General features: G+C 43.1%; 1 protein-coding gene across 1 annotated transcript; it reads right to left on the reverse strand.

Moving 5' to 3' along the window:
- On the reverse strand, window positions 1–24911 carry mkrn1 (makorin, ring finger protein, 1). The gene is made up of 7 exons (XM_056276254.1): window positions 24784–24911; window positions 10717–11033; window positions 2661–2884; window positions 2222–2436; window positions 1571–1681; window positions 1186–1330; window positions 1–557 (listed from the first exon to the last, which is right to left on the reverse strand). Exons 1-7 carry the CDS (start codon window positions 24906–24908, stop codon window positions 345–347), a joined length of 1350 nt encoding a protein of 449 aa, XP_056132229.1. The 5' UTR covers window positions 24909–24911; the 3' UTR covers window positions 1–344.
- Between the last annotated feature and the right edge of the window lie 250 nt (window positions 24912–25161).

Here is a 25161-nt window from a genome sequence, read left to right on the forward strand (position 1 = left end):
TCATCTTGATAATGTTTATTAGCAATATTTATAGAAATGAATAACGATTTTGTTAATTCCTATACTGATTCTCTTGTTTTGTTATTTTTTCCTTTTTACATGAACCACACAATAGATTCACAAGGACAGTTTCTAGAAAATGTTTAGCACAAGTGTGACGTCTGATTTTTTCTTTTTTCAATTTTTCTTAAAGTTCATTTATTTATGGCCTGCTTAAGGGCAGTGCCACAACACAGGGATAAAAAGCTACTGTCCATCACTTGCACAAGACAGTCCATTCTAGAGTTTAGTATGAGGGGTTGGTATGTGCCTTAGGGGAGAGGCAGGGGTAATGGGCAGGGCTGCTATAGGTAAATTTCATAGATATCGTCCAGCTCCTCGTGAAACAAGTCCCATTCATCTTCTGAATCTGTCACCTCGTCGTCGGTGCCTGCAGCAAGCAGCATGAGGAGCATCTCACTCAACTCAAATGTCACCATGTCCTCATCCTCATTGTCAAAGGAATCTGTACTTCCCCGCTCATCAAAAATGTCCCAGAGAGGCGTTCTCCTTGCATTCTGGAATACAGAGGAGACACACCTTTTAGTTAAAGAGCTGTGAAATGAATGGTGAAGAGTTTGGGATCAAAGAAAGAAAATTTTGCACCCTAATGTATGAAAATTATTTAAATTCCCAGACCCATTTTGACTGAAGTTGGCTTGTCATTTTTGTCCGTTTTCTAAACACATATAAGTGTATTTTTAGGAGCATCCATCCATCCATTATCCCCACCGCTTATCCTGCTCTCAGGGTGGCGGGGATGCTGGAGCCTATCCCAGCAGTCATTGGGTGGCAGGCGGGGAAACACCCTGGACAGGCCGCCAGGCCATCACAGGGCCGACACACACACACACACACACTCATACCTAGGGGCAATGTAGTACGGCCGATTCACCTGACCTACATGTCTTTGGACTGTGGGAGGAAACCCATGCAGACATGGGGAGAACATGCAAACTCTACACAGAGGACGAGCCGGGACGTCCCCCAAGGTTGGACTACCCCGGGGCTCGGACCCAGAGCCTTCTTGCAGTGAGGCGACCGCGCTAACCACTGCGCCACCATGCTGCCCTTTTTAGGAGCATATGCTACAAAAATGTCATCAGTGGGGATCCCGTTTTAGACCCTGGTGACCTGCTGTCATACCCTGTTTCTTCCATTGGATCCTGTCTGCCTTCTCTGGGGTTGAGCCTCCTCCAAGCGCCCATCAGGAAACGCGTGCTTGTAAAAGCAGTTTGAACCGAATGGACAGGTCCCACGGCCCTCATCAAAATATCGACATGGTTTACTCCTGGCAAACACCACATACAAAATAGCACCAACAGCAAGTTAAGCCAAATGCGGTACACCAGGACACAGAGACCGAGAGAGAAACAAAGGAAACTGATTATGGACGTTTTTTCCAGAGGATTTCTGTCATTTAAATGGATATCTTTTATTTCGGTGCTTATACTATAAGAGTAAAGCTTGTCGTGCATGTATGCTTATAAGCTGTGGTAGCCAAGTGCTTAATTTCTCCTTATTTTATTACCCCATGCCATCTTTGTATTTCTGGATGAGCTTCTGCTTCTCATCCTTATCCTCGACCCAGTATTCGCTCGGGATAACAAAGTTGGATGTGATGCGACACTCTGGGCAGGATCTGAAAAGGGGCAGTATGGGAGAGGAGGTCAAGTAAGCCTTCATAGCATTGATCAAATGAAATAACCCTTTTCATGTAAAAGAAAAGGGCTTAGCAAACTCAACTCACAAATTAACATTTCTAACTAGACAATCTTCTTCTTCTTTCAGGTTATTCCCTGTTTCTCATGGGTCGCCACAGCGGCTTTTATAGTTTCTATCAGTACCCTGTGAGGGCATAGCACCAATGGATGTGGTTGTTGTTAACCCGGGCCTCGACTGATCTGGTAGTGAGCCTCGACCGATCCGGTATGGTCTACTCAATCCGCATAAGGATTTGGCAAAATTTTACGTCGGCTGCCCTTCCGGACACAACCACTAACCCTGTGAACGAGGGCACAGGTGAAGCGCTGGATGCCATCCCAGTATTCACGGACTTGCACCCATGCCTGGTCCCTAACCAGATAATGCTTTCCCAAAAACAGGCACAAACCTAATATGGACATTTCATAGGAGGAGGCTACTTCATTTTTAACTTGTATTCTTCCTTTGCCTTACTCACTTGATGATTTTGCTCTCAAATTGTTTGGCACTCCTCCATTTGCGAATGCATTTGAGACAGTAACAGTGGCAACAGTTTGAGAGGATGCCGAAACGACGTTCACTGGGGTTAGCCTTCTCGAACACCACTTCCATGCATACACCGCAGATCATGTCCTTGCTGCGTTGGATAGCAAAAGAAATCTCCATGTCCTTCTCATGAGCCTCAATACAAGCCTAGAAGAAAACACAGGTAAGCCCCTGGCCAGAAGTAAAATGAACCAATAATCATGTTCAGCTGTAGTTCTTAGATGCTGTTTTACAGACGATAAGTATCTCACTAATAGTATCTCCCCACTACCCTAGAAATGCTCACCACACTTACTGTAACCGAAATCACAGAGCTACAAATTTTGTTTTTAGCAAAGTGGTTTGGATCAATGAGTGGTTTTAAACCTTACCTTGCTGTGCTCCGACCGCTGGGTGTTATCGGTGGGATGGAGCACCTGCAGGCCACACATGTCACAGACATCACCATGGAGGTAGGCACAATTTAGTCCGTAGCGGCACTCGCCAACGGCAGCATATGGACACAGCTGCTTCTTCAATTCTTTGTTATCCCGGGCTGAGTCCTTCTCAAAGTCCTCGATGAGAGGGACAGGCCCCTCCACTTTCACAGGATCAGCTGGATGAACAAATGTACAAATAGAATGTGGTTGTTTTATTTTATTTCCAAATCAATAGCTACCAGATTAGAAGACATTATTATGTCGAAGATAATTCATCCTGACCAAATAAGATTTAGCAAGAATAGACAAGGGTCAGACAATGTTCGCCGGTTATTTCATATAGTGGACTATGCACAGAGGAAAAGGGAACCCATGCTGATAAAATCAATGGATGCTGAGAAGGCGTTTGACAGGATCCAGCCTAGCTTTACGTTTCAAACGCTTAGAAGCCATGAATTTCGGGAGCGATTCATCCAATATACCAAAACGATTTTTAATGCCCCCTAAGGGCACAATCTTAACTATGGGGGCCTGCTGGATGCTTTCTCACTCTCTACAGGGGTCTGACAGGGCTGTTGCATCTTGCCATCATTATTTTCAATCGCCATTGAACCGCTCACTATCGCCATTCGAGCCAATACTGCCATCTCTGGTATCAAATTTGGTACTTCTGAGCACAAAATATCTCTCTATTCAGACAATGTTTTAACATACATAACTGACCCAGCTGATTCGGTCCCTCCACTTTTTCAATGTCTACAAGAATATAGTGCAGCCTCAGGATACCAAATAAACGTATCTAAGAGTGAGGTCCTGCCCTTAAACACACAGAACTTGAACATTAGCACACTCACTAAACCACTGAAGGTATGTCCTTGTGGTTTTAAATACCTGGGCATCAACATCAGAAAACACCACGACAAAGTGCTCAAAGACAACTATTTGAATCTCTTGGAAAAAATTAAGACAGACACTCAGAGATGGACCAACTTGCCACTGTCCCTAATTGGTAGAGTGAACATAATTAAAATGAATGCATTACCAAAGCTTAACTACCTTTTTATTTGTATCCCCCTGAGTGCCCCCTGGAGCTTTTTCAATGAACTTAACAAAGCTGTCACCTCATTTTTATGGCAAAATAAAATCCCAAGAGTAAAACGCTCTACTCTCCAGGCCCCTTATACTAAGGGTGGTTTAAACCTTCCCAATTTCAGATGCTACTATCTGGCATCTCAGTTCCGGCCGATATGGATTTGGCTGCACACTGAGGGTAATGAGGTTAGATGGCTATCTATAGAACAACATGAGCTGAATACTACTCCTTTGAAAATAATTCCTGTCTTGGGCACAAAGAAAAGCTTCCTGTCAATCACAAAGAACCCCATAATTATGAACACTTTTGGTGCGCGGCAGGAATCCCAAACAATTTTGGGAATAGAAATCTCATTACTAAGAAAGACCCCTGTATGGGATAACCCCAACATTCAAAATCTTATAGCTGATGGAACATTAAAGAAATGGGTCAATAATGGGATAAAAACTGTTGGAGACTTATATAGTGGCAATATACGGTCTACATTTCAACAACTATCTTCCAAATTTAATTTGCCAAGACACAATCTCTTTAAATACCTTCAAATCAGACACTGGGTCCAATATAATTCTGTAGATTTCCCATTTATTGCAAATATCACCCCTAGAGGATCATTTGCTTAACATACCAGTTTCCTCCGCTAGGGGGCTGATATCCTCTTTAAACAACATTCTAAACAGAAATCTACCACTCTACGATAGGTTGTCTACTAAACACAAACGGGCGACAGACCTAAAATGCAACTATGGTGACCGTGATTGGCAAAATATTTTGGAAAGATCTCAGACAGTTCTAGTCTCTACAAAACATAGGCAAATGCAATTTAATATGTTTCACAGAACACACCTCACCCCACACAGGCTACACAGGATGGATGGGAATATATCTGCCATGTGCCAGAGGTGTAAGATAACTGAAGGCAGTCTGCTCCATATGCTCTGGAGTTGCCCTTGCCTGGAAGAGTTTCGGAAGTTCATTATAACCACTGTTTCAGATATCATAGAACACAAAATACCATATGATGCCAGGATTTGGTTACTGGGTGACGTTGACATGCCAGCAGTAACTCACCATAAGAAGTATTTCATATTGCTTGCCAGCACAGCAGGGGGGAAAAATGTCCTTACAAATTGGAAATCAGAAATCTCACCATCACAAAAGCACTGGCTGAGTGAACTTTCATCATATTGCACTCCAGAGAAGATTGTGTACAATGTCAGGAGAAAACCTGCAATATTTAATACAATCTGGGGCTCCTTCTTGGACTCTCTCCCTTCTATAAATCCACTTAGTTTATTGACTTATTAGAACTGCTGTTGTATTTTTTTCCTTAACACATTGTAGTGAATTTGGGGGGCAGCCCGGCTGGACCGTCACAGCCAGGATGCAAACTCAGATTTCCCGCACCGCGTGCGACAACGTTAACCAGCCGACTAAAGGGTCCGAGCCGTTATCCAAGGGCTAACTTGTCTACTTATTCGTGTACGTCACAATATCTTTAAGGGACTTGAAATTGTGAATGACGTTGAGCGTTGTACCATTCTTGGGATGGGGTTGGGTGGGTGGGAGGGTGTATTTATTGTATTTTAGTTTTTGTTCTTTCCCTTTTCTCTGTTTTTTTCCCACCCTATTTTCGGTAATTGTGTCTTGTATTTAGAACAAAAATGACGATGTAGTTGTTTGGTGCGTTGTCAATAAATAAATCCTTGTGAAAAAAAGAATGTGGTTGTTTAATCTTATTTTATCTCATTTGAAAAAAAAGTCAGCTGCCCACTTGCCTTTAGGTTTTACTTTTAACTGTTGAGTCAGTGAGGAGGCCAAGAAGGTGACACAGATACAACAAGTTCAGGTGTTGGACAGCCATTTACATTCTATTTATTCCTGGTTTTGGGTTGTTGTTTGTTTAGTGCTGAAGAATGTAATATCGCAAGTAAGGTGGAATTCCCGTTTGATTGACTGTTTAAAGGTTTAGTAATTTTGTACATTAACAAATCAAGAAAATTGGAGGCTGATTCACAGATATGTCTATACCAGCTCAACAAGGCAAGCCCAATCCAATTACAAGAAAAAAACGTCAAAAGGAACTATTTACCTGTCCCTCTACTCTGGGTAAATGAACACCAACACACCCACCAAGCACTGCAAGTGAAACCTCCAGGCTAAGCCATCCAAAATGAGCCAGCAGATAGCACGGCTCTTCTGAACGTCACGCCCTCCATTATTTCCGTTGAGCAAGAAGCACATTGTCAGGAACGTGATGAGGGCAGGCACCGTCTCACCCAACACTAAGGGGTACTGAATTAATGAATACTGATCACACTATCAACATTCTGAATTTTGAGGCAATACAAATCTTTAAAAAAATATTCAATACCAATTACTATACCACAACAAAAAAGCATCACAACAGTCCACAAAATATTAATTTTGTTGACGGTCAACATTACTACTTATGCATCTGTCTACTTTTGCACCTTCACATTTTTTTTCCTTCCTCCCTCACCTCTCCCTGCTGCCTCTCCCGCCTTTCACAAATCCCCTTAGCAAAGGAAGACTGCACTCAAAAACAACATAATGCTCAGCAACTGCAGTGCCAAACAATCAATATAGACGAAGGTGATTTCCTTGACCAAACTTATTCCATGTAAGGCAAGGCTAGTTTATTTATATAGCACATTTCATATACAAAGACATTTCAAAGTGCTTTACATAAAGGCATGGAAAGACACAAAAAATATATAGAACAAGATGAACAAATTAAATACCAAGAAGAATATTAAAGAATTATATAAATAATTAAGAAATAAATTAAAAAGCTTAATAAAAAAATAAATTAAAGCATAATAACAACATCACCGGTGGTCACATATGACCGTCCTCCTTCTAGGTCCTTGTGGGTCTTCAGGTGGGCGCTGCAGCCGATCCTGGAGCCACATATTTTGGGGCAATGTGGGCAAGGAGGTGAAGAAGTGGTTGAGGATGTGGTTTGGGCCTTTCTGGTAACTCGCTCCTTTCTGAGTCTGTGCTTGTTTTCAGCAGCACAGTGGAGGTCATGGTTGTAGCTCCCAGCATGTTCATGGACAGCCAGTGTCCAGGCCTCCCTATGTTTTTCCTGCTTGTTCCCAGGTGTTAAGGTCGATGCCAAAACTTTTGAGGTGAGCCTTGATGTTACCTTTATATTTCTTCTTTGGTCCTCCTGGGGAACGTCTTGTCACGAGCTGACATAAAAGGACTTCTTTCGAGAGGCAAGAGTCAGACATGTGGAGGAAATGGCCAGTCCATCTCAGCTGATGTTGTGCGATGGTAGTAGTTATAATAGCCATGTTGGCCTCCTCCAGGATGCTAAAATTGTTGCGCTTATCCTCCCAGCTGATCTTAAAGATCTTCGTGAGGCATCACTGTTGGTATGCCTCGAGTGCCTTCAGGTGCCTACGATGTGTGGTCCAGGATGCTGACCCATACAGAGTAGGGTGGGCAGCACCACTGCTTTGTACAATAGAGTTTTCGTTCTGGCCTGAAGGTTGCGGTTTTCAAAAACCCTTTTACTCAATCTTGAGAAGGCCCGGTTGGCACAACCAAGACGATGGTGTATTTCACTTTCAATGTTGGCTTTGGAGGAGAGAAGGCTGCCAAGATATGGGAACTGTTCCACATTTTTGAGTCTGGTATTGTCTACAGAGATGGATGGGGGCAAAGCAGGCATATTTCTGTTGGGTGGGGGTTGGTAGAGGATATGGATCTTTTTATTTTAATGGCCAGGCGAAGTTGCTTGTATGCCTTTCCAAAGGCATCCAGTATGCTCTGTAGTTCCTCTTCTATGAGGACACTAAGGCGTTGTCATCGGCATACTGCAGCTCTATGATGGATGTAGTGGTGGTTTTACCTTTAGCCCTCAATCTGTTAATATTCAGATGATTCCCATCAGGCCTGTACATGATTTTGACTCCCTGAGGCAGACTGAGACACGTGAGGTGGAGGATGGTGGCAATGAAGGCAGAGACCTGGGTTGGGGCAATGACACAGCCTTGTTTAACTCCTGTGTGGACCTTGAAGGACTCAGTCTTATCCCCATAACTGCTGAGTACTCTAGCAGACATTTCCCTTCACGGGAACTAAGGGGTCTAGCCCAACCCCTGAAAAACAACCCCATCCAATTATCCCTCCTCCACCAAACTTTACAGTTGGCACAATGCAGTCAGGCAGGTAATGTTCTCCTGGCATCCACCAAACCCAGACTCGTCCATCAGACTGCCAGACAGAGAAGTGTGATTCGTCACTCCACAGAACATTTCCACTGCTCCAGAGTCCAGTGGCAGTGTGTTTTACACCACCCCATCAGACGCTTGGCATTGTGCCTGGTGATGTAAGGCTTGCATGCAGCTGCCTGGCCATGGAAACCCATTCCATGGAGCTCCTGGCACACAGTTTTTGTGCTGATGATAATGCCAGAGAAAGTTTGGAACTCTGCAGTTATTGAGTCAACAGAGCATTGGCAACTTGTACACACTATGCACCTCAGCACTCATTGACCCCACTGTGTGACTGTACGTGGTCTGCCACTTCGTGGCTGAGTTGCTGTTGTTCCTAAATGCTTCTACTCCTCAATAATACCACTTACAGTTGACCGTGGAATATCTAGCAGGGAAGAACTTTCACGAACTGACTTATTGCAAAGGTGGCATCCTATGACAGCACCACGCTGGAATTCACTGAGCTCTTCAGAACGAGCCATTCTTTCACAAATGTTTGCAAATGGAGACTGCATGGCTATCTGCTGGATTTATACACCTGTGACAATGGGTCTGAATGAAACACCTGAATTCAATGTATATGTGTGTGTATATATATATATATATATATATATATATATATATACATACACTCACCAGCCACTTTATTAGGCACACCTGTCCAACTGCTCGTTAACGCAAATTTCTAATCAGCCAATCACATGGCAGCAACTCAATGCATTTAGGCATGTAGACATGGTCAAGACGATCTGCTGCAGTTCAAACCGAGCATCAGAATTGGGAAGAAAGGTGATTTAAGTGACTTTGAACGTGGCATGGTTGTTGGTGCCAGACGGGCTGGTCTGAGCATTTCAGAAACTGCTGATCTACTGGGATTTTCATGCACAAGCATCTCTAGGGTTTACAGAGAATGGTCTGAAAAAGAGAAAATATCCAGTGAGCGGCAGTTCTGTGGGCGAAAATGCCTTGTTGATGCCAGAGGTCAGAGGAGAATGGCCAGACTGATTCGAGCTGATAGAAAGGCAACAGTAACTCAAATAACCACTCATTACAACCGAGGCATGCAGAAGAGCATCTCTGAACGCACAACACATCGAACCTTGAGGTAGATGGGCTACAGCAGCAGAAGACCACACCGGGTGCCACTCCTGTCAGCTAAGAACAGGAAACTGAGGCTACAATTTGCACAGGCTCACCAAAATTGGACAATAGAAGATTGGAAAAACGTTGCCTGGTCTGATGAGTCTCGATTTCTGCTGCGACATTCGGATGGTAGGATCAGAATTTGGCGTCAACAACATGAAAGCATGGATCCTCCACCATGCTTAACAGATGGCGTCAGGCATTCTTCCAGCATCTTTTCATTTGTTCTGCGTCTCACAAACGTTCTTCTTTGTGATCCAAACACCTCAAACTTGGATTCATCCGTCCACAACACTTTTTTCCAGTCTTCCTCTGTCCAATGTCTGTGTTCTTTTGCCCATCTTAATCTTTTTCTTTTATTGGTCAGTCTCAGATATGGCTTTTTCTTTGCCACTCTGCCCTGAAGCCCAGAATCCCGCAGCCGCCTCTTCACTGTAGATGTTGACACTGGTGTTTTGCGGGTACTATTTAATGAAGATGCCAGTTGGGGACCTGTGAGGCGTCTGTTTCTCAAACTAGAGACTCTAATGTACTTATCTTCTTGCTCAGTTGTGCAACGCGGCCTCCCACTTCTTTTTCTACTCTGGTTAGAGCCTGTTTGTGCTGTCCTCTGAAGGGAGTAGTACACACCGGTGTAGGAAATCTTCAATTTCTTAGCAATTTCTCGCATGGAATAGCCTTCATTTCTAAGAACAAGAATAGACGGTCGAGTTTCAGATGAAAGTTCTCTTTTTCTGGCCATTTTGAGCGTTTAATTGACCCCACAAATGTGATGCTCCAGAAACTCAATCTGCTCAAAGGAAGGTCAGTTTTGTAGCTTCTGTAACGAGCTAAACTGTTTTCAGATGTGTGAACATGATTGCACAAGGGTTTTCTAATCATCAATTAGCCTTCTGAGCCAATGAGCAAACACATTGTACCATTAGAACACTGGAGTGATAGTTGCTTGAAATGGGCCTCTATACACCTATGTAGATATTGCACCAAAAACCAGACATTTGCAGCTAGAATAGTCATTTACCACATTAGCAATGTATAGAGTGTATTTCTTTAAAGTTAAGACTAGTTTAAAGTTATCTTCATTGAACAGTACAGTGCTTTTCCTTCAAAAATATGGACATTTCAATGTGATCCCAAACTTTTGAACGGTAGTGTATATATAGTGATGGCCTGGCGGCCTGGTACCTGAGAGTAGGATAAGCGGTTTGGCTAATGGATGGATGGAAATATAATGCAGCTGGATAGTTCAGTACATATATACATATTGTGCGTGTGTGTGTGTGTGTGTGTGTGTGTGTGTGTGTGTGTGTGTGTGTGTGTGTGTGTGTGTGTGTGTATATGTAATTACCCAGATAACAAGAAAACCCTTTCTCATTTAGATTTAGACATTAGAACAGAGTGACATGAAACATTCTCTTCCTATATTCACTGAAAATGCTTCTCCGATAGCTCATTTGGGAGTTGGCAACCTAGTGGAGAATGCTGGGACATTATTGGCATTCTGGTGGTGACACTCACTCACCCCGTCCACAGTAGGGCTGTCCTGGTACAAACTCAGCAGCATTGACCCAGTCCCTTGTCCCTGTGCTCTGTTGCATCTCAGAGCTGTCCACTGCACAGCCAGATCCACTCAACACTGCACAGCCAGACCCACTCGGCACTGCACAGCCAGACCCACTCGGCACTGCACAGCCAGACCCACTAGGCACTGCACTACCAGACCCACTAGGCACTGGATCTGATGCAGTGGCAGGTGGCAGGGGAGTTGAAGGCAGCGGCAGCGGCAGCGGCACAGCACCGTGCAGTTCAGCTTGCTTGGCTGGTTTAGAGTGTTCAAACCTGAGAAGAGACACATAATATAAGATGGTGAGGGTCACTGTACTGTATCAATCCTACAATTGGACAAAATATGTACTTTTAACCATTTTTCTCATTTGTTTTATTTATCTTGTGTTTCTTTCAATTAGGGCTGAATGATATTGGAAAATACCAACATTACGAAATTGTTGTTTTTACAATATGCATTACACCATTAAAGAAAATCAATTTCACCAGTTATATTCAGCGTTTTAATTCAGTAGCCCCATTTCGAAATTATTTACCAGTCTAGCAATGATTAGGGTGATTTTAGAAAGGGTAATAAGGAAGTTGTTCAATACTGTAATTGACTCACCATGACACAATTGTATTCAGTAAATACCTATCAACTGAGGCTGGTCCATATTCCATACAATATGTATTATGCACTAGAGCTGGGGAATATGACTATGTGAAGGAGTAAGGTCTGCACACTAAATTCCTCACACAAGCTAATTTGGGAGCATTTTGGGAGCTGAGGACAATCTACCTGATAAAAACGTTGCAAAAAAAAAGTTTTTGAGGGCAATTTAGTGTGCAGACCTTATTCCATTCTAGTATTGCAATTTTTGTCTTGCACCTTAATAATATTTTCTGGATGTGTGCATGCTCAGTTCCTCCAGCATATCTATACAACATCAGTATTGTGGTATGAGACTTGATATCGTCTGGGATCTTGGTGCTCAGGACATATTATAAGTTGTTGTTAAAGGCTGCATTACAGTAAGCTGATGTAGTTATTGGACTGTTTTAGCTGCATGACATGTAGAATGAACGTCTGTACATGCTTGGTCACCATATGTGACTATTACCCACGCATGAACCGCAGTGTTGGTGCAGAAACGATATATTGTTCAGCTCTACTTTCAGTCATGAAAGCTGTTTGAGAAAAAAAGTTACAATCCATCCATCCAACTGTTGTGTGGGCATCGCCCCTTTGAGCCTCACACAATCACCACTACAACCGCTACACTCAATAAGAAAAAAAACACGCTGGATTACCGCCTAAACCAAATTACTAAATGCAAATGGACTACAGAGTTTCCAACAGGAAATGGTTCCCCGCAGGAGTCATGTCAGCGGCAGCGGCAGGATGTGACGAGGTGCATCCAGCAGTGACATGGCATGTGGCATGGGCCTAGTCCTTGCCTATCGGCAAAATGAAATGTGACTGATGTTCCAGTGCAGCATTATTACCAGCTGACTGTGTTCTGTAGTTGACAGTTATCCTGTGGCGCTATCTCCTGCTGACTAGTAACTCACAGCAACCCATTTGCGAATCTGTCCTTGTTTAATGACGCCATCAATTGGGAGTCCGCTTTTGTTTGTAATCAGAAAGCATGCTGCTCTTATCCATCTCTGACAACTTCTTCGACTCTAAGCTGGCCTGTGAAGGCAGTGTTGGTATGTTGTCTAAACTGCAGTTTACTTCTGGTGATGAAGGGTAGTCGGGGCACATGTGAACTCAATGTTTATTTCTGTTCATGAGGAGCAGTCGAGGTATATGTGAACTCAATGTTTATTTCTGGTGATGAAGAGTAGTCAGGGTACATGTGAACTCAATGTTTATTTCTGTTGATGAAGAGTAGTCGGTGTACATGTGTACTCAATGTTTATCTCTGGTGATGAAGAGCAGTCGGGGTACATGTGAACTCAATGTTTATCTCTGGTGATGAAGAGCAGTCGGGGTACATGTGAACTCAATGTTTACTTAACCAGTGGCAGTATTTAACCCCCAGCTATGGGTTAAATAGTGCCACCTAGTGGACACCTCGGGAGAGGACTAGGCTACGGGAGTAAACCCCTACACAACATCAACGTCTACAGTGCTGTTGTGTTTTAGTTTTTCTTGCCCTTTTGTGTGTGTCTAAGTGGGAGAGTACTGCTGGCGTCATGTGTGGCTGCCACTTCTCCCTCTCGTAGCCCCCCCTTCCCATCCATCCCTGTATGTCTGCCCCCCTTCCCATCCACCCCTGTATGTCTTGTGTTATGTTTATCTGTTGTCTTGTTTCACCCCGTTTATTGCAAAGCCACTTTGAGTGTTAGAAAAGCGCTATATAAGTTTAATGTATCATTATTATTATTATTATTATTATTATTATATGTTTGATTTATTATATCATTATTATATAAGTTTGATTTATTATTATTATATAAGTTTGATTTATTATATTATTATTATATAAGTTTGATTTATTATAATTATTATTATATAAGTTGGATTTATTATATTATTATTATTATTATATAAGTTTGAGTTATTATTATTATCGTTATATAAGTTCTATTATCGCTACTCCGTAGTGCTATATTTACATATTGCCCTCTGACCTCGCCTCTGGCGACGCTAGGCTCTGAAATTCACCGCTCATGCGACAGCATCCCCTAAGCCCCGCCCACAACTGCACTTGACATGCGTCACCACATCACTCGTCAGTTCGACTAGAGCCTCCTTCAAGGGAAGACGTGTCGCGCTGAGCTCTGTTGCGGGTTTTTTCTTCATTGCTAGCTAGCTTAGCTATTTTCTCTATTTTGACAATAGTGCGGTTTTCTCCGTCACTATGGCTGGTGTTAACGTCGACGTCGATGTTCTTTTCGCCGAGTTTTACAGTGGTTGCCACAGGAAGAAGGACGCTGGCAATTTCCATCCTTTTTGCAGCGACCATCCTAGAATGGCTCATGTTTGGGAGACTGCAGCTAGCCTAGAGGCGCCACCATGCATGGTGTGCGCTTCATGGCCGCTCAGTCGACGGACGAGCTGGGTTTCACACGCCTTTCCACTCAGGTTGTTGTCGGTGTGTTCGAGATCCCTCCCCGGCCGGGCTCGTTGGTTTCTGCTGTGCTCCCTGGGAGCCAGGACCACATGTGCCCGCCGGCGGTTCCGCAGGCTGCTACTCAAGATGGCGGATCTTGCTCCTACCAAGTCCCTGAGGAAGGGTCCGAGGAGGAGGCAAAGTTCGACGACTTTTTCCCTTTTTTCCTCGAGAGGGCCTTGGCTTCGACGGGGACCACAAGGGTTGCCCCAGTCCATGCCTCGGTGACGCCCGGAATGGATCAGGCGTTCTCTGCCTCGGTGGAGGTGCGCAAGACCATAAGCACATTCCGCCCTTCCCCCCCATCACGGAGTCCATCAAAGCCACATGGCCGGAACCAGGGAAGGTGCGCTCCACTGTTAAAGTGAACACCAAGAGCCACCTGACGGTTGCCGGCTGGTCTCCTGCTTCTGTGCCGCCCCCCACTGTGGAGAAATTTCTTTTTCCCCGGCTCTACCCTAGTAAGCTACGCGAACCGGAGAGCAAGGAGGCGGCGATGAAGATCAAACAGTGAGAGCCAGGGGGATGACAACACCGATGCCTCACGCCTGGACGAGGCTTGGAGGGCTTCTCAGATCATCGGCAGATCCAGGGTTGGGGTTCCCCTCGGACCCAGATCGGAGGAGGTGAAGCTATTCACGGACGCATCCCTGGGAGGTTGGGGTGCGATCTGTGGCCACGGCACAATCAGAGGAGTATGGCCCGTGAGTCACAATGCGCACATCAACACGCTGGAGCTGGAGGCAGTGCCGTTGGCGGTGCGCCATTTCGCTCCTCTCCTACGACATCGACACATTCTGGTCAGGTCGGACAGTACCACTACGGTGGCGTATATCAACAGGCAGGGCGGGACGCGGTCGGCTGCGTGCAGTGCGTTAGCCTACGACCTGTGGAGTTGGGTGCATCAGAACGCGCAGTCCATTCGGGCAGTTCATGTGCCTGGCAGCCAGAACGAGGCAGCGGACATTATGTAGCGCGGCGGGCATTGCTGGGACAACTGGTCCCTCAATCCTCTTATCGTGGAGATGATCTGGGCGAGGTTCGGAGTGGCGCAGGTGGACTTGTTTGCGTCCAAGAGGAACGCCAAATGCGCACGATGGTATTCGCTCTGCCCGAGCGACAACCCGCCAATGGGAGTGAATGCGCTGGGCATCGAGCCGTGGCCACGCGGGCTGCACTATGCTTTTCCCCCCTCTGGGTCTGATACCGGCGGTGGTGGAACGGATCAGATGCACAGGCGCGTTGGTGAGCCTGGTGGCTCCCAACAACCCAGGCGCGCCGTGGTTTCCGAACATGGTTTCCATGGTGCGCGCGCCACAGTTCCTCCTCCCGATGTGGCTGGACGCTCTGACACAGGCAGACGGGATTATCCAACAGGAGCCCCCTCTAGCGGGGTTCCAACTGGCGGCCTGGCTTCTGAGAGAGGAGGTGGCCACGGTGGCCACTATACAAGCCGCGCGCGCTCCGAGCACATCGGCGCAATGCGACGCCAAGTGGAGAGTTTTTGCTAGGTGGTGTGTGGGAGAGGGCGTGGAACCTCTGTCTGCATCCTTGGCCCACGTTGCGGGGTTCTTGGAATACAAGAGATCGACTGACAATTTAGCCTACGAATCGATCAAGGGGTACTTGGCAGCGATCTCAGCCTTTATGCCTAGGCTGGGTGGTGACACTGTCTTCTCTCACCCCCGTATGGTGGCGTTCCTCAAGGGGGTGAGGAACAGGCAGGGTGTTCGGAACGACCGCACGGCCACTTGGGATTTACCCTTGGTTCTGTCGGCGTTGTGTTCTGCGCCATTCGAGCCTTTGGAATCGGCTGACGTTAAGTGGCTGTCGGCCAAGGTGGCGCTCCTGCTGGCCCTGGTGTCTTTGGGTAGGGTCAGCGAACTGCGCGCGCTCTCCACGGAGGGCAACGAATTTGCCGCGGACAGTTCAAAGGTGATAGTCAACCCGAATCCGTCGTTTCGTCCGAAACATGTCACCGCGCGTTACCAGCGGGTGCCACTGGTGTTGTCGGCCTTTTATCCCTCTCCCTCTTCGGAGGAGGAGAGGAGGCTCCATCTCCTCTGCCCGGTTCGTGCGCTACGGGTTTACCTGGAGCGCACTGGTCCTTTCAGAAAGACTAAACAGGTCCTTGTCTGCTACGGGGCGACGGCAGGAAAGGAGAGGCGCTGTCTAGCCAGAGGCTTTCTCATTGGATTTGCTCCGGGGGGCTGGTAGAGGAGTACCTAGGTTTAAAGCGCACTCCACGAGGGGCACAGCCGCTTCGGTGGCTCTCTATGCTGGTGTGGCAATGGAGTCTATTATGTCAACGGCAATGTGGTCTTCGCCACATTCGTTCATTAATCATTACTTAACTGACCAGTCTGCTATGACAGTGACCGGTGCTGTGCTTGGCACAGCGAGGCGCACTGATGCGTAATGCGCTCCGGCCATACGCAAGTGTCTCCCGTCGGGAGCGCGGACGTTTGTACATAGTTCATTTAAAATAAAATGAAAAAAAAAGAATATTATATATAGGATATAGCCTATGTGTATATGTATATGGAAAGATGGAACGGTTACGTTCCCTTTTCTCTTTTTTCCCGCCCCCTTATGCGAGCCTCCCCTCTACGATATACTAGCCGGACAAAGGGGGGATTTGAGTGCTGGGTGTGAGGTGTTTTTCCCCTTATTGTCCTCAGCGCGGGTGGCAGGCGAGGGGCATTAGTCCGCCGCAACTCCGTAGTTGAGGCAATATGTAAATATAGCACTACGGAGTAGCGATAATAGAACTCCTCGTTCTGTAGAGAACCTAGGTTCTATGAGCTACGGAGTAGTGCTATATTTTCCTGCTCGCCTGCTGAGGTCCCTTGAAGGAGGCTTTGGTGGGTTGAACTGACGAGTGATGTGGTGACGCATGTCAAGTGCAGTTGTGGGCGGGGCTTAGGGGATGCTGTCGCATGAGCGGTGAATTTCAGAGCCTAGCGTCGCCAGAGGCGAGGTCAGAGGGCAATATGTAAATATAGCACTACTCCGTAGCTCATAGAACCTAGGTTCTCTACAGAACCAGGACTTCTCTAGTGGTCACTTTCTATATCAACTCATCATGTTCTCTATTAAGTCACTTTCTAAATGAACTCATCATGTTCTCTAGTGGTCACTTTCTATATCAACTCATCATGTTCTCTAGTTGTCACTTCCTATGTCAACTCATCATGTTCTCTAGTGGTAATTTTCTATATCATCTCATCATGTTCTCTAGTGGGTCACTTTCTAAACAAACTCATCATGTTCTCTAGTGGGTCAATTTCTATAACAACTCATCATGTTCTCTAGTGGGTCACTTTCTATATCAACTCATCATATTCTCTAGTGGTCACTTTCTATATGAACTCATAACGTTCTCTAGTGGTCACTTTCTATATCAACACATCATGTTCTCTAGTGGTCACTTTCTATATCAACTCATCATGTTCTCTAGTGGGTCACTTTCTATATCAACTCATCATGTTCTCTAGTCGTCAATTTCTATATCAAATCATCATGTTCTCTAGTGGTCACTTTCTATATCAACTCATCATGTTCTCTAGTGGTCACTTTCTACATAAACATCATGTTCTCTAGTGGTAACTTTGTGTATCAATTCATCACGTTCTCTAGTGGGTCACTTTCCATATCAACTCAATATGATCTCTAGTGGTCACTTCCTACATAAACATGTTCTCTAGTGGTCACTTTCTATATCAACTCATCATGTTCTCTAGTGGTCACTTTCTGTGTCATCTCACCATGTTCTCTAGTGGTCACCTTCTATTTCAAGTCATCACGTTCTCTAGTGGTTATTTTCTGTATCAACTCATCATGTTATCTAGTGGTCACTTTCTACATCAAAAGCATGTTCTCCAGCACTCACTTTCTAGGTCAACTCATCATGTTCCCGAGTGGTCACTTTCTATATCATCTCATCATGTTCTCTAGTGGGTCACTTTCTAAATCAACTCATCATGTTCTCTAGTGGTAACTTTCTATATCAACTCATCATGTTCTCTAGTGGTGACTTTCTATATCAACTCATCATGTCCTCTAGTGTTCACTATCTATTTCAATTCATCATGTTCTCTAGTGGGTCACTTTGTATATCAACTCGTGTTCACAAGTGGTCATTTTCTATATCAACTCATCATGTTCTCTAGTGGTCACTTTCTATATTAACTCATCATGTTCTCTAGTGTTGACTATCTATATCAACTCATCATGTTCTCTAGTGGTCACTTTCTATATCAACTCATCATGTTCTCTAGTCGTCAATTTCTATATCAACTCATCATGTTCTCTAGTGGTCACTTTCTATAAAAACTCATCATGTTCTCTAGTGGTCACTTTCTGTATCAACTCATCATGTTATCTAGTGGTCACTTTCTATATCAACTCATCATGTTCTCTAGTGGTCACTTTCTATATCAACTCATCATGTTCTCTAGTGGTCACTTTATTTATCAACTCATCATGTCCTCTAGTCGTCAATTTCTATATCAACTTATCATGTTATCTAGTGGTCACTTTCTATATCAACTCATCATGTTCTCTAGTGGTCACTTTCTATATCAACTCATCATGTTCTCCAGTGGTCACTTTCTATATCAACTCATCATGTCCTCTAGTGTTCACTATCTATTTCAATTCATTATGTTCTCTAGTGGGTCACTTTCAATATCAACTCAACATGATCTCTAGTGGTCACTTCCTACATAAACATGTTCTCTAGTGGTCAATTTCTATATCAACTCATCATGTTCTCTAATGTTCACTTTACATATCAACATCATGTTCTCTAGTGGTCACTTTCTGTGTCATCTCATCATGTTCTCTAGTGGTCACCTTCTATTTCAAGTCATCACGTTCTCTAGTGGTCATTTTCTGTATCAACTCATCATGTTATCTAGTGGTCACTTTCTACATCAAAAGCATGTTCTCCAGTACTCACTTTCTAGGTCAACTCATCATGTTCCCGAGTGGTCATTTTCTATATCATCTCATAATGTTCTCTAGTGGGTCACTTTCCAAATCAACTCATCATGTTCTCTAGTGGTAACTTTCTATATCAACTCATCATGTTCTCTAGTGGTGACTTTCTATATCAACTCATCATGTCCTCTAGTGTTCACTATCTATTTCAATTCATCATGTTCTCTAGTGGGTCACTTTGTATATCAACTCGTGTTCACAAGTGGTCACTTTCTATATCAACTCATCATGTTCTCTAGTGGTCACTTTCTATATTAAGTCATCATGTTCTCTAGTGTTGACTATCTATATCAACTCATCATGTTCTCTAGTGGTCACTTTCTATATCAACTCATCATGTTCTCTAGTCGTCAATTTCTATATCAACTCATCATGCTCTCTAGTGGTCACTTTCTATATAAACTCATCATGTTCTCTAGTGGTCACCTTCTGTATCAACTCATCATGTTCTCTAGTGATCACTTTCTATATCAACTCATCATGTTCTCTAGTGGTCACCTTCTATATCAACTCATCATGTTCTCTAGTGGTCACTTTCTACATAAACATCATGTTCTCTAGTGGGTCACTTTCCATATCAACTCATCATGTTCTCTAATGTTCACTTTACATATCAACATCATGTTCTCTAGTGGTCAATTTCTATATCAACATCATGTTCTCTTGTGTTCACTATCTATATCAACTCATCATGTTCTCTAGTGGTCACTTTCTATACAAACTCATCATGTTCTCTAGTGGTCACTTTCTGTATCAACTCATCATGTTATCTAGTGGTCACTTTCTATATCAACTCATCATGTTCTCTAGTGGTTAATTTCTTTATCAACTCATCATGTCCTCTAGTGTTCACTTTCTATTTCAATTCATCATGTTCTCTAGTGGGTCACTTTGTATATCAACTCATCGTGTTCCCAAGTGGTCATTTTCTATATCAACTCATAATGTTCTCTAGTGGTCACTTTCTACATTAACTCATCATGTTCTCTAGTGTTCACTTTCTACATAAACATCATGTTCTCTAGTGGTCACTTTCTATATCAACTCATCATGTTCTCTAGTGGGTCACTTTCTATATCAACTCATCATGTTCTCTAGTCGTCAATTTCTATATCAACTCATCATGTTCTCTAGTGTTCACTATCTATATCAACTCATCATGTTCTGTAGTGGTAACTTTCTATATCAACTCATCATGTTCTCTAGTCGTCAATTTCTATATCAACTCATCATGTTCTCTAGTGGTCACTTTGTGTATCAACTCATCACGTTCTCTAGTGGGTCACTTTCCATATCAACTCAACAAGATCTCTAGTGGGTCATTTTCTATATCAACTCAACATGTTCTCTAGTGTTCACTTTGTGTATCAACTCATCATGTTCTCTAGTGGTCACTTTCTGTATCAACTCATCATGTTCTCTAGTGGTCATTTTCTATATCAACTCCTCATGTTCTGTAGTGTTCACTTTCTATATCAACTCATCATGTTCTCTAGCGGTCACTTTATTTATCAACTCATCATGTTCTCTAGCGGTCACTTCATATATCAACTCGTCGTCATGTTCTCTAGTGGTCACTTCCTGTATCAACTGTGGGTCACTTTCTAAATCAACTCATCATGTTCTCTAGTGGTCACTTTCTATATCAACTCCTCATGTTCTCTAGTGGTCATTTTCTATATCAACATCATGTTCTCTAGTGTTCACTTTCTATGTCTACTCATCATCTTCCCGAGTGGTCATTTTCTATATCAACTCATTATGTTCTCTAGTGGTGACTTTCTATATCAACTCATCATGTCCTCTAGTGTTCACCATCTATTTCAATTCATCATGTTCTCTAGTGGATCACTTTGTATATCAACTCATCGTGTTCCCAAGTGTTCACTATCTATATCAACTCATCACATTCTCTAGTGTTCACTATCTATATCAACTCATCACATTCTCTAGTGATCACTTTCTATATCAATATCATGTTCTCTAGTGTTCACTATATATATCAATTCATCATGTTCTCTAGTGGGTCATTTTCTATATCAACTCATGATGTTCTCTAGTGGGTCACGTTCTAAATAAACTCATCATGTTCTCTAGTGGTCACTTTCTATATCAACTTTTCATAATCTCTAGTGGTCACTTTCTACATCAACTCATCATGTTATCTAGTGGTCACTTTCTAGATCAACTCATCATGTTCTCTAGTGGTTACTTTCTACATCAACAGCATGTTCTCTAGTGGGTCACTTTCTATATCAACTCATCATGATCTCTAGTGTTCACTTTCTATATCAACATCATGTTCTCTAGTCGTCAATTTCTATATCAACTCATCATGTTCTCTAGTGGTCACTTTCTATGTCAACTCAACATGTTCTATAGTGGTCACTTTCTACATCAACAGCATGTTCTCTAGTACTCACTTTCTAGGTCAACTCATCATGTTCTCTAGTGGGTCACTTTCTAAATCAACTCATCATGTTCTGTAGTGGTCACTTTCTATGTCAACTCATCATGTTCTCTAGTGGTCATTTTCTATATCAACATCATGTTCTCTAGTGTTCACTTTCTATGTCAACTCATCATCTTCCCGAGTGGTCATTTTCTATATCAACTCATCATGTTCTCTAGTGGTGACTTTATATTTCAACTCATCATGTCCTCTAGTGTTCACTATCTATTTCAATTCATCATGTTCTCTAGCGGTCACTTTATATATCAACTCGTCGTCATGTTCTCTAGTGGTCACTTTCTGTATCAACTCATCAATTTCTCTAGTGGTCACTTTCTATATTAACTCATCATGTTCTCTGGTGGTCACTTTCTATATCAACTCATCATGTTCTCTAGTCGTCAATTTCTATATCAACTCATCATGTTCTCTAGTGGGTCACTTTCTATATCAACTCACCATGTTCTCTAGTGGTCACTTTCTATATCAACTCATCATGTTCTCTAGCGGTCACTTTATTTATCAACTCATCACGTTCTCTAGTGGGTCACTTTCCATATCAACTCAACATGATCTCTACTGGGTCACTTTCTATATCAACTCACCATGTTCTCTAGTGTTTACTTTCTGTATCAACTCATCATGTTCTCTAGTGTTCACTTTCTATATCAACTCATCATGTTCTCTAGCGGTCACTTTATTTATCAACTCATCATGTTCTCTAGTGGTCACTTTCTGTATCAACTCATCATGTTCTCTAGTGGTGACTTTCTATATTAACTCATCATGTTCTCTGGTGGTTACTTTATATATCAACTCATCATGTTCTGTCATGCTGAGGCTTATTTTGGATTCCAGCTGACATGATGGTATGACAATCTTTGAGATGTCTTGTTTACAGCTGCATAGCTACCAACACATATCATAGTTAATTAATTTCAGACTTCCCAAACAAATGAAATTGTGAGTGACTTTTCCTGATGCTCGTTTTACCCCCCCCCCCATATCTCTTTCTTGCATTAGCAATCACATGATTAATAGGTGTAAGTAATCACATCTTGTCAGGCCCTGACACACGCCATCTCACCTTTTTTGAGAACAATTAACAAGGGTCTGAATGATAGCATTCACACACTCAATATCAAATTTGCTGAATGAGCAGGTGTGACTTTTTTTAATGCCTTGAATTTGATTTTCTTTTTAAATCATTATTTTTTTTTAAAATAGCCTACTCGTTTTTCCTCTGTTACAATCTCGGGAATTCAGTGGTAGCGCTATGCTGAACTTCAATTAAACCTTTTCATGATGGATAAAAGATGAAATGGGTGGGCCATTTTGATGCTCCTTTAATATGCTTCTTTCCAACCAACCAACCAACTAACGCAAAAGAAATGTGTGAGTCCAAAAGCACACAGGCAGCACTGCACATTTTCCTTTGGTGATCTCATGCATACTCAAGACATTAACAGGCTGGCGTCTTTTCCCAGGACAGAACAATACCAGTGTGGGAGACTGAAATATAATGGCCTCATCTTACAAGCCTAAAGAAAATAAAACAAAAACACACACTTAACAAAGTGAAGTCATTTTTGGCATAGACAAAGCAATTTAGCTCTTTTAAGTAAAAAGCTGTTGGATAGACAGAGTCATGTTGGGACAGTCGGAACAGAAGGAAGGGAATGAACTGAAGACCCACATTTTTGTTTGCAATATTGGATTCAAATATCACATCAGTTTCTATCTGACTGACAAAAACTCTTCATCAAAACAAGTATGTAAACAATTTGAAGATGACCTTAATGAGACAGAGGCATTTATAAAGTCTCTTTTTCTTCACCAACTAAAGGACAGTACAAGATGCTGAAGAAGAAGAATGCAAACTGCTTTTCACAATTACTGCATTCAGATTGAGGACGTTGATTCTATTGCAGCACAGCCTCTGCTGCCCCGTGGATACAACACAGCATGACTAATGTTGGTTGACAGCCAATGCACATGGCTATACAAATACAAAAAACAGCCTTTATCTTGCCTTTAACCATCATCATGTCACCAGGATGTATCGGAATTCAATACCCAATACCAACTGACCTCAGAAATCCATTAGAGAACTGGCCAAACAAAAAGCACTGAGGGAAGTACGTGGGGCTGCCAGCAGCACACATAAATAAATAAGAGAGGAGGGCGCTGCAGCAGAATGGCGGAATGAACTGACTGAACTCAGCGACAGCAACAGAAAGGGATGGGGAGGGTGGGGCCACATAAAGAAAAGGAGCACGACTGAATTGCACACAGGGTTATGCAATTGCCATGCAGGCAGCAGCACAGTCTGGCCTGGGAGTCTTGGAGAGAGAGAGGGCAAGAACTAGCAGAGAGAGAGACTGAGATGGAGAGCGAGACAGAGCCTTTAACAATAGCAACACCTGACAGAACTCATCCATCATAAAGCCCCTACCATCAGGCTTGTTCCCTGGGGTCTTAATACAGGTTGCCAAGCCCCATGGGGTCATTGAAATAATAAAGACATCCTCTTTTCTGCACCTCCATCTTATAGCAGAATTCCACTTATCATCACAACTAACACAGGACCAAAGATTTCCTACTGGCAAGAAGTCAACTTCAGACATTCACACAAGACAAATTATCAGATATCAGAATAAAGGCTTCCAGCTCTTTTATTTGGGTAGACCCTTGGTCTGTCGTGGAAACAATAAAGACACAGACATTGTCTGCACTGGCTGTCTTGATACCATCAAGGTGTAGGACATGCTGGAAATCTAATCCATCGGCCAAAATTATTTTGGGAAAAGGCAATCTCTTATATTTGATAAGTATTGAAAATAAGATAGGTTTCTGAGATTTTGCCAGATCTCAAAACCTTGTGACAAAACAGAGAAGCATCTCAATTAATAAACAACCAGCCCATGTTCACATGTCCCATTAAATATGTCATATTCTAACAAAGGCATAACAACCATATCCTATTCTATAAGTAAAAAAAATCAACAGCTTTAGATGGTAGCCCTTTAGAGCAAGCGCTCAAGTCTATAAAGAAACAGCGATAACCAAAAGCTCATCATAAACAACAACACCAACAAAACAAACATAAAATCATCCAGATTTCTCAGTGGCCTGCTGATAACAAAGGCAGTAGGCTGGTGGTAGCTAGACATGATGTTGATGGTAGGTGGCATCATTCTCAGGTGTCAGCCCTCTCTCTGGAAGAGGATGCTGCAAATGTTCTTAAGCCCAGCCACAAAACTCCGTCCTTCGAGGAACAGTGTGATCCGTTTTACAGAGAAAGTGGCAGTTGAGGTGGATTTTAACTCCAAACTACATAGAAGTTTTTTGTGAGGATGTGCCAGGTGATGTAAATGTGTTTGTTATGATTGGAATTGCATATTTGATGCCTACACTGAGTGCAAACTCATGAGTTTTTTGTTTTGTTTTGTTTTGTTTTTACCTGCAACGGTCCCCAAACACACAGTTTCCTTTCAGAAAGAACTTGCAGATCATGGCTGCAGGTTTGCTGCTGGTCAGATCATGTGAATATCGACAGTTGTCTCCCTCTTTGCAAAGTCCATGCATGAAATACCTGCAAGTTAAACATATGTACATACAGATACATACATACATATACATATATATATTAGACATAATATGCGGTTTTAAAGCTGGTCGTACAACACTGCATCGTGAGAATTGGTGTTTGTGTAGCCTGTATATTTTCAGATCAGTATTTGAAGACACCGACGTTTTGCTGTTGCTAAAAGGGCCACGAACAGGGGTTACGTCCCGCTGCATGGTCCCTTTACTCCCCCTCGGTGCTGCTACTTCTGCT

The sequence above is a fragment of the Lampris incognitus genome, chromosome 3 (assembly GCF_029633865.1).
Source record: "Lampris incognitus isolate fLamInc1 chromosome 3, fLamInc1.hap2, whole genome shotgun sequence".
Lineage (NCBI taxonomy): Eukaryota > Metazoa > Chordata > Actinopteri > Lampriformes > Lampridae > Lampris > Lampris incognitus.

Excerpts from the sequence above, each read along its gene's own strand:
- mkrn1 (XM_056276254.1), bottom strand. The coding sequence starts at position 24,908 with ATGCATGGACTTTGCAAAGAGGGAGACAACTGTCGATATTCACATGAT. Across the intron at positions 2,885-10,716 it reads ACAGCCCTACTGTGGACGGG|CTGATCCTGTGAAAGTGGAG; the intron begins GTGAGTGAGTGT and ends TTGTTCATCCAG. Across the intron at positions 1,682-2,221 it reads TTTGAGAGCAAAATCATCAA|ATCCTGCCCAGAGTGTCGCA; the intron begins GTGAGTAAGGCA and ends GCCCCTTTTCAG.